This window comes from Capricornis sumatraensis, chromosome 17 (genome assembly GCF_032405125.1).
Source record: "Capricornis sumatraensis isolate serow.1 chromosome 17, serow.2, whole genome shotgun sequence".
In the NCBI taxonomy this organism is placed as follows: Eukaryota; Metazoa; Chordata; class Mammalia; order Artiodactyla; family Bovidae; genus Capricornis; species Capricornis sumatraensis.
The window spans coordinates 44298365-44309198 of NC_091085.1; the positions used below are offsets into that span (position 1 = coordinate 44298365).

Consider the following 10834-nt stretch of genomic DNA (forward strand, 5'->3'; position numbering starts at 1 on the left):
GTTAAACATTTCTTAACTTCCATTTGGAAAAGCAAGATACATATCCAATTAGAAAAACAAGATATTACTAATCCTGCATTTTATGAAGTAGTGATTATTTACTTTAGCATATGTTTTCTATACAGTTCAAACAATATAGTTTCTAAAATTGAGACATCAGAAAAGTTTTGGAAAATGCTTTTATTTATATGTGGATTGCAGCATTTTTTTAACTGATAGGGTGTAGTATCTGGCTAAATAAAACCTCAAATATACTCAGTCTCCACTTACTGCTCCCCATTTGCATCCATTGATATACAGAGAAAGATTGTTTAGATGCAGATGACAGGGTTTGAGGAAGGAGATCATATAGCAAAGGAGAGGGTGAATCAGAAAGACTGCTAAATCTGTGGGAACAGAAAACAATCATGGTTCAAAAAGATATTAATATATGCACACTAAAGCCATTGCAGCACTATTTACAAAAGCCATGATATGGAGGTAACCTAAATGTCCATCAACAAAAGTGAAAGTGAAGTTGCTCAGCCATGTCCGACTCTTTGTGACCCCATGAACTTTAGATTGCCAGCCTCCTCCATCCATGGGATTTTTCAGGCAAGAATAGCAGAGTGGGTTGCCATTTCCTTCTCCAGGGCGTCTTCCTGACCCAGGGATCGAACTTGGGTCTCCTGCATTGCTGGCAGATTCTTTGCAATCTGAGTCACCAGGGACTCCCTGTCCATCAACAAAGAAGTGGGTAGAGAAGATGTGCTATAATATATACAATAGAATATTACTCAGTCATAAAAGAACAAACTTTGGGACCCAAAGATTACCCTACTGAATGAAGTAAGTTGAACACATAAAGATACATATGATATGACATTGTTTATATATGAAATCTAAAATAAATAAATAAAGGTGTACAAATGAAATTATTTACAAAACAAACAGAGACAGATGTAAAATGCAAACTAATGGTTACCAGGGAGGAAAAGAGGAGGGACAAATTTAGAGATTGGGACTGACATATACATACTACTATATATAAAGTGAATAACTCATGAGAACCTGCTGTATAAAACAGAGAGTTCTACTCAAAACTCTGTAATGGCCTATATAGGAAAAACAACTCTTAAAAAAGGGGGCTATATGTATAATTGATTCATTTTGATGTACAGTAGAAACTAGCACAACATTGGAAATCAACTATATTCCAATATATATATTTTTTTTTATTAAAGAAACACTTCCCAGCTTCTAAGATGGGAGCTGGTCCTTAGTGACCAGAAGTCAGCTTTAATATTAGAAGTCAGCTTTAAACAGAACTGTCTAGGTGGGAATCTGCATGGACTCTGGTAAGAGTCAACCCTAAATGAAAACTCAGGAGATAAAATAATTGTTTTTCTGCAAATCTTTGGAGTAACTTTTACTCTAAACTTTGGAGTATCATTGCTCTTGGGACTGACCATATGGCAAATTAATACAAATCATTAGCTGCAATTAGGAGATGCCTTCAGTAGCATCTGAGGTGATGGGTTTGAAAGCAGAACAGGGGCAGAATCACATTGCAGATGCTGTAGAGTGAGTAACTTAAAACAGCTTTGTGAGATTCTATGTGATCAGACACATTTGGGGACTGTCTAATGAAAGATGTGGGAAAACCATTCATTATTCAAATGCAAGACCTATATCCTGGTCTTGTGAGATCTGGAGGTCTTTGTGCAGCTGCTCTTTATTAGGGTTCATGATGTTTCAGTCATGTTTCTCTCTAAGTATCTATTCTTTTCCTCTCTCTGCCAAATCACTTCCTCTGCAAGGCTCCTGAATTGCCATGGCATAAACTATGACTGCAACTCTCCAGCTTCTTAAAGATCCAGGTCCTAAAGTCAGCCACAAAATTTCCTGGTGTTTTTAGTGAAAGTCCTTGAGGTATCTATTTCAAACCCCATCATCTGTGCAGAGTTCAAAGTCACCAGTATCCCATGGCCATCTGCTCCACCCCCTCCCTAAGAACTGAAGCAGCAACCCTAAAAGATGGTGGAGTGAGCTAGGCTGCCCTGATCAAGTGAACTATTTGGTGATTGGGTGAGGTGTGGACTGGGCATAAATCCTGTTGATACAAGTGAGGGCAAGAAGAAAAATGTGAATTTCTATTATTAAAGTGATCTCTGTTAAATTCACAAATAGAGAAATCTCATCATAGTTGGGTAACAGTGCATGCTTATTTTTCACATTGTGGGAATACTGGCTATATAGAAAAAAACTGACATTTGTTCTTATTTTTCCATCTATGGAAAATATATTATAAAAATATATTATGCCATAAGAAAGATTATATTTGATACCAAAGGGAAAATTATACTACTGAAAGGTTGCGGTTGCAAGCCATGTGCTACACCAGAATTTGTGAGCTCAAGGAGAGAGGATTTCCATCTCGGGACAGAAATGAGTCTTGGGCTACTCAGAGCTTTTGTGTAGCCAAGATTTATTAAAGTATAATAGAGGTACAGAAAGCTTTTGACACAGACATCAAAAGGGGACAGAAAGAATGCCTTCTTGTTAGTTTTTAGCAAGGCATTTTGTTTGTTATTGAGAGCTGATAAACAGATAAGAGAGGCTGAGGGAGTTTCACCAGGCCCTTCTCCCGCAATATGCATTTATGAGATTAAAATGGCACAAGGTGTTTCATCCCAGGCCATAAAATAATTGACATGAATACTGGTTTGTTGAGACATTATCTTTTAGAGTCTATTGATGAAAGTGAAACAGGAGAGTGAAAAAGTTGGCTTAAAACTCAACATTCAGAAACCTAAGATCATGGCATCTGATCCCATCACCTCATGGCAAATAGATGGGGAAATAATGGAAACAGTGAGAGACTTTATTTTCTTGGGCTCTAAAATCACTGCAGATGGTGACTGCAGCCATGAAATTAAAAGACGTTTGCTCCTTGAAAGAAAAGCTATGGCCAATCTAGACAGCTTATTAAAAAGCAGACACATTACTTTGCCAACAAAAGTTCATCTAGTCAAAGCTATGGCTTTTCCAGTAGTCATGTATGGATGTGAGAGTTGGACTGTAAAGAAAACTGAACACCAAAGAATTGATGCTTTTGAAATGTGGTGTTGAAGAATACTCTTGAGAGTCCCTTGGACTGCAAGGAGATCCAACCAGTCCATCCTAAAGGAGATAGTTCTGAATATTCACTGGAAGAACTGATGTGAAATTGAAATTACAGTACTTTGGCCACCTGATGGGAAGAACTGACTCATTTGAAAAGACTCTGGGAAAGATTGAAAGTGGGAGGAGAAGGGGATGACAGAGGATGAGATGGTTGGATGACATCACCGATTTGATGGATGTGAGTTTGAGTAAGCTTTGGGAGTTGATGATGGACAGGGAAGTCTGGTGTGCTGCAGTCCGTGGGGTAGCAAAGAGTCCAGCATGACTGAGTGACTGAATGGAACTGAACTGAACTGAACTGAGCCATTGTCAGCCCAAGGTTTGAGAAAAGAAAAATATGTTAGATGGTACCAAATTGAAGAAAGGCAACTTTCAAAGCCGATGCATGGTTTAATTAACACAGCTTAAGAAAAACATTTCCATAAGAAAAATGCATCAGTTAGTTCAAGGTTTGAGAAAAGTTAAGCTTAGGGGAACCAGGTGTCCTCAACAGAGAAGGGAAAAAAAAATCTACCCCTTGAGGTTTATTTCCTCCTGTCCCTTGGGGACCCCTACTGAGACTCTTAACTCTGTTATTACTTAAGATATAAAACATGGACAAATTCTGTTTTTTGAGAATGTACTATTTTCCTGGTAATAATCATACATTTATTCTCATTCTCAAAACAAGTTACTTTTATTCTCTTCATGCTGATGAGGAAATTGAAACTTGTGGAAGTCAAGGACTTTATGTAAGTTCATATATGCATTATGCTGAAAAACTGGGTCATGAACTAAATCAGCCCATATTGAAAATCTTTACTTTATCCAAAACAACAAGTTCTCTGAACATGGATCACTTCAAAACCTCACTTTAAAGCATAAAAGCAGTAGTTAAAGTTGAATCTTTTTATAAACTTTATAATGAACTAAATTGATTAAACACTCAGAAAAACTAAATAATTTGGGAAAGAAGAAAAGTCACCCTCTTCAACAAATCTGACATCAAATCCACACAACGCTGTGATGAGAGGTCCAACTTTCCTAGTTGCTGTATTTCCCTAATAAACAAAGTGATCACAAGAATAAGTTTTAACTCTCTTATTTGTCGTAGTCTTCAACTTCCTATAGACATTCTGACAAATATTAGACAAACTATTAGGCCTAGTACTATGCAGAATTTTATAATATTAAGCAGACATGACAGTTGAGAGCCTTGTAAATAATAATCACACACTAATGAACAGTGGGAGACTTCAGAATATCAATCTGTACTGGGGGGAAATTTTGAATTAGAGACACTACTTCCTACCCAATAAATCAGCAGTGAAAAATTGAAGGCTTTCTCAATGCATCTGCTTATGCAGCTAGATCTATAGTCCTGAAGGAGCATACAACATGGATGCCAAAAGGAATGTAATTTTATCACCCTACAAGGGGTGGTGTTTTTAAAAATTTTAATTACCTCCAAAAGAGGCTGGATTGTATGACAGAAAACGAATGCACCCTTCAGTATCAGAGTGGAACTAGTTCAAGTTAGTTAAAGCTTGTCTCTTACTTCCTCTTTAGCATTCAAATAACATTGCCCAAAGGGAACAGAAGACACAAGTTTAAGAGAACTGAAATGCCAAGTCTTGATTGGTTTATGGCTTTTATTAAATGTGCAAATTACTACTTTTGCCTCTGAGCACATGCATCATATATAACAAAAAAGAGACAATATCTTCCATAATAATTAACAAATTCATAAATGATACCAGACACAGGTATACATCTTCATACTTATGTATCCTTTATCACTGTTAATGAATAGAAACACACCTCTTTTCAATAGCCCAAGTCCATTATTTATTAAGACAAGTAAAATTCAGCGAAATTATTTATATTTACAACTGCATGGTATTTTTGATGCTGATAACACAGAAATAATTGGACTGGGTTTTTATTTTGAGAGCTTTTAAATTCTTTAGCATTAAGGTAGTATTCATGTAGCAGAGACACCACTTTGCCCACAAATTCTGTATATTCAAAGCCATGGTTTTTCCAGTAGTCATGTACAGATCCAAGAGTTGGTTCATGTAGAAGGCTGAGCACTGAAGAATTGCTTCTTTCAAACTGGTGCTAGAGAAGAGTCTTGAGAGTCCTTTGCACTACAAGGAGTTCAAACCAATCAATCCTAAATGAAATAAATATTCCCTGAATATTCATTCAAAGGACTGATGCTGAAGCTGAAGCTCAAATACTTAGGCCACCTGAGGCAAAGAGCTAACTCATTGAAAAAAACCCTGATGCTGAGAAAGATTGAAGGCAAGAGAAGTGGGTGATAGAGAATAAAATGATTAGATAGCACCACAAGCTCAAAGGACATGAGTCTGAGCAAACTCTTGGAGATAGTGGGGGACAGAGGAGACTGGTGTGCCTCTCCATGGGGTTATAAAGAGTTGGACTGAACAACAACAAAGTACTTAAAACCTACACCAAGTATTCATTTTTTGATGGGAACATTTGGAAATGATTGCTAACATCATAAAGGTGTCTTCATACCATTGTAATCAAAACTGAAATTGTATCCTGACTAGGTATGGTATGAGCTTTGTTTACTGAAAGAACACTGACCCAGTTATTACTGACACAAGACAAGATAAAGATCCAGGAAATTAATAAGAAATTATGCATGTCATTCTGAAATATTGTACAAATATTATTTTCAAAATGATTACTTTATTCCCTTTCAAGTATGTATAGAAAAAGTAATAGTTACTAAGTAATCATACTTCAGAATATTATAATTAAGCATTAATCACTTAATTTCAGTTGTTTAATCCGTTAAAATTTCTAGACTCCTTGGAAGCAGGGTGAGTTATGTTCACCTCCAGTATATTTCCAGTGCTTACTATTTAGTAATCATTCAATAAATGTTTAAGAAATCTTTTTAAAGGAGTAGTTATACACAGTCGTTCTTCTTTTGTATAGAAAAAGTCATGCTCTCTCCAAAGGCAACAAATAGTCTCTCACAAAGTTTCAAATATATCTAAAATTATTGCATAGCTTCCTAACTCTATGAAATGTAGTAACATAGAAGCAATGTAGGGAAAGAGCAAATTGGCTAAGATGGCATGGTCAGGCTCTCTCACCCTAGGGCATCTTGCTTTTGTCCCATGTTTTATAAATCATGATTATGTAACAGCTGAGATCACTTACAGCTCTGCACATGCACGTTAGCAGGTACTTACTTAGATGTAGACTACTTGTGATATGCTGCTACTGCTGCTGCTGCTAAGTCGCTTCAGTCGTGTTCAACTCTGTGCGACCCCATAGACGGCAGCCCACCAGGCTCCCCCATCGCTGGGATTCTCCAGGCAAGAATATGAGTTCCAACTAAAAAGCAGTGGCATTAATGCCACATCACAGCTGTATCCCTTGAGTCAGTAACAGAGGAGAGAATACAGTGTGTCTGCGGCTATGGCTGCTGAGCCAGCGAGGAGAGAATAAGGAGTCTGCAGTTCCTATGGTTCCTTGCATTTTCTTCTAGCCTCTTAGCTTGTCCCTTGCCTGCCATGGGTTCAGTGAACAGTAAGTGCAGTGAACAGCAAGACAACTGGCCTCATTCATGAACAGGATCAGTGATACTAGCAGTTACAGTATTATGTCTATTTTAGTAAAATATTTGTGCTTATGCACTCCATAACTTCCATCATTATGACTGACTTTTTAAATAACATTTATCTGGTTTTATTCTATGATGTTAAAAGTCTGTGTTTATTCATATTTAGAGCTTGTCACATGCTTATATTGAAATTTTAAGGTGCTATTATCCTGAATGTACCATATTTCTATATTATGTGTTTAGGTGGCAATTTTTTTATAAAAATTAATTTTTTTAAGAAATGGCATATGGAAAATGAATTTTCTAGGTGACAAGAATAAAATGAGCCATTCTTAGAGTTTGTTTTATTTTAATTGTTGTTATTGTTTTGTCTCTAAGTAGTGTCTAACTCTTTTTGCCATAAGGGTGGCACCACCCTTATGGCAGAAAGTGAAGAGGAACTAAAAAGCCTCTTGATGAAAGTGAAAGAGGAGAGTGAAAATGTTGCCTTAAAGCTCAACATTCAGAAAACTAAGATCATGGTATCTGGTCCCATCGCTTCATGGGAAATAGATGGGGAAACAATGGAAACAGTGTCAGACTTTATTTTTGGAGGGTCCAAAATCACTGCAGATGGTGATTGCAGCCATGAAATTAAAAGACGCTTACTCCTTGGAAGGAAGGTTATGACCAACCTAGATAGCATATTGAAAAGCAGAGACATTACTTTGCCAACAAAGGTCTATCTAGTCAAGGTGGTTTTTCCAGTGGTCATGTGTGGATGTAAGAGTTGGACTGTGAAGAAAGCTGAGTGCAGAAGAATTGATGCTTTTGAAGTGTGGTGTTGGAGAAGACTCTTGAGAGTTCCTTGGACTGCAAGGAGATCCAACCAGTCCATCCTAAAGGAGATTAGTCCTGGGTGTTCATTGGAAGGACTGATGCTAAAGCTGAAACTCCAATACTTTGGCCACCTCATGCAAAGAGTTGACTCATTGGAAAAGACTCTGATGCTAGGAGGGATTGGGGGCAGGAGGGGCAGGGGATGACAGAGGATGAGATGGCTGGATGGCATCCCTGACTCGATGGACATGAGTTTGAGTGAATGAGTTTGAGTGAACTCTGGGAGTTGGTGATGGACAGGGAGGCCTGGCGTGCTGCATATCATGGGGTCACAAAGAGTCGGACACGACTGAGCAACTGAAATGAACTGAACTGAATTGAACTTTTTTTGCAACCCATGGACTGTAGCCTCCCAGGCTCCTCTGTCCACGGGATTTCTCAGGCAAAAATACCAGAGTGGAATTGTCATTCCCTTCTCCAGGGATCTTCCTGATCCAGGGATTGAACCTGTATCTCCTGCTTTACCGCTGAACCACATCAGAAGCCTTTTGTTTTAATACTTACAGTAAAGTCATCTTAATCCTATTTTTTCATTTAGAAGGAAAGTCAGTTAACAATACCTCTCTCGTCTTTATTTTTTTTTTCTTTCTTTTTTTAAAAAATATAAATTTATTTATTTTAATTGGAAGTTAATTACTTTACAATATTGTATTGGTTTTGCCATACATCAGCATGTATCTGCCACAGGTATACACGTGTTCCCCATCCTGAACCCCCCTCCCTCCTCCCTCCCCATACCATCCCTCTGGGTTGTCCCAGTGCACCAGCCCCAAGCATCCAGTATCATGCATTGAACCTGGGCTGATAATTCATTTCATATATGATATTGTACATTTTTCAATGCCATTCTCCCAAATCATCCCACCTCTCTCTCTCCCACAGAGTCCAAAAAACTGTTCTATACATCTATGTCTCTTTGCTGTCTTGTATACAGGGTTATCATTACCATCTTTCTAAATTCCATATATATGTGTTAGTATACTCTATTGGTGTTTATTTTGGAAATATTAGGCGGTGCTTTAATCAATAAAAAAAAAAGTCAATTCCAATTCTGTTGGCCTCTGTGCATTTTGGGTGTAACTTTGTAAAGTAGTTTCTATCTCACTTTATCTTATTTTTGCTAGGAAGTCACCCATGTTATAGGTAAGGGTTTCCATATATATTCACCCCCAAACAAGCAAAACTCCACAAAATTGACTTCTCCATTTCACAGGGACTTCTGATCATCTATAGCTAGCATTCAGGACAAAAATCACTGAAGTAATCAAAGAGATCACCAAAACATATTTTAAAATATATTTATTTTAAAATTAAATTTAATAGAAAAATGCCATAAATATCCAAGGTTCTTCATTATTCAATGTAAAATGATCAACACAACACAGGTGTATCATTAATAATTATAACACTATTAGCATGGCAAGGATGAAACTTTAACTTGTATTTAGAACATAATAAAATAAATGTTAAAATCATAAAGGTAGTTAAGGTGATCCTAAAATGCAATAAATAGAAGTCTAATAGTTCTATACTCCCTAAATCTGCATCTATTAAGGTGAAACAGCTTAAAATGAGAAAAATATGAATACTTTTCTAAACAGTGATGAGTATCAAATTTATTTGATGATCACAAGCAATATAAGAAGTCAATGAAGTGAGTGGAAAAGATGTATACTCAAGGTTTTCATTCTTTCTCGTTTTCCTAGACATTAACTAAGTTGATTCAATTTCAGTGGGTTTTGAGACATGCAAAATATGTTTACTTTTTGGCCCTCAATGATAGAAGTAAAATGTTGTTACAGTTAACTAGATACATCACTTTTAATTATTTTGCTTTCTATAGCATGAGTTATAATTGTTTGGCTGTAATGAAAGGACAACCTAAGGAAGGAGGAGGGCAGTGGGATTTAAAGCGGACTCTAACAAGATTCAGCCCCCAGTTCCTGCACAGCCTGACAGCTAATGCCCAGGCTCTGAGTCCCCTTTCCACCTGCCCATAATGCATTTCCTTCACCCCTTTGGAGTTTCCTGTCTAACTTTGATTTTCATTTTTGCAGGTTTGGGTTTATTCTTCATAAAGATGAAGCTGCCCTACAAAAGATTGATCTTGAAACCATGTCATACATCAAGACTATTAATTTGAAGGACTATCAATGCATCCCGCAGTCACTAGCATACACACACTTGGGAGGATACTACTTCATTGGCTGCAAACCCAACGGCACTGGGGCGGCTCCCCCACAGCTCTTGGTGGACGGTGTCACCGACTCGGTCATTGGGTTCAACAGTGACGTGACGGGCACTCCATACATCTCTCCAGATGGACACTATCTTGTCACCATCAGTGACGTGAAAGGTCTTGTGAGGGTCCAGTATATCACCATCAGAGGAGAAATACAAGAGGCTTTTGATATTCACACTAACCTGCACATATCTGACCTGGCCTTTCAGCCATCCTTTACGGAAGGCCATCAGTACAACATTTATGGTAGTTCAAGCACACAGACAGATGTGCTCTTTGTGGAGCTTGCCTCCGGGAAGGTTAAGATGATAAAAAGCCTTAAGGAACCACTCAAGGCAGAAGAATGGCCTTGGAACCTGAAGAACAGGCAAATCCAGGACAGTGGCTTGTTTGGTCAATACCTGATGACTCCTTCCAAGGACTCTCTCTTTATACTCGATGGACGACTCAATAAGTTAAACTGTGAGATCACTGAAGTTGAGAAGGGAAACACAGTCATCTGGGTTGGAGAAGCCTAGAAGCCCTGTTAAATAATTATTAAATCAAGAGTTTTCCAATACACTGCACTAATCCATTATTTAAATTTACAGTTTAACTTTCTAAGTTTGTATCCTAGCCAAACATCAGTTACTTGGATGGCCCAAATAAAATAGTTTTGTTTTATTTTGTTTTTAAACAAAGACATACACAATTAGTAATATTGGTTGATTAGAAATAGTTAACACAATATTTAATGAGAAACTATTTCAATTATAAGAACCAAATCTACTGTTATGTTTTTTTCCAATGGAATAGGAATTTAAATAATTAAAAATAACTCAACTGCAGGGAATTTCCAATGATTCTAAACACCATTTCATCTTGAGGGTAATCGATCTTTTTTTTTTTTTTTTTTTTTGTCCTTTTGGTATGCTTAAACAAGAAATAAAAGATGTTGTGGAAACTTAAAATTCTTAATTCAA

At 37.2% G+C, this 10834-nt stretch overlaps 1 protein-coding gene across 3 annotated transcripts in view; it reads left to right on the forward strand.

Moving 5' to 3' along the window:
* FSTL5 (follistatin like 5) overlaps window positions 1–10498 on the forward strand; it is an 839965-nt gene extending 829467 nt beyond the window's left edge. For all 3 annotated transcript variants that reach the window (XM_068990059.1, XM_068990060.1, XM_068990061.1), the window contains one exon: window positions 9688–10498. In XM_068990059.1, coding sequence (XP_068846160.1) covers window positions 9688–10390 — 703 coding nt within the window. In that variant the 3' untranslated portion in view covers window positions 10391–10498. The remainder of the gene's footprint in view (window positions 1–9687) is intronic.
* Window positions 10499–10834: the final 336 nt, after the last annotated feature.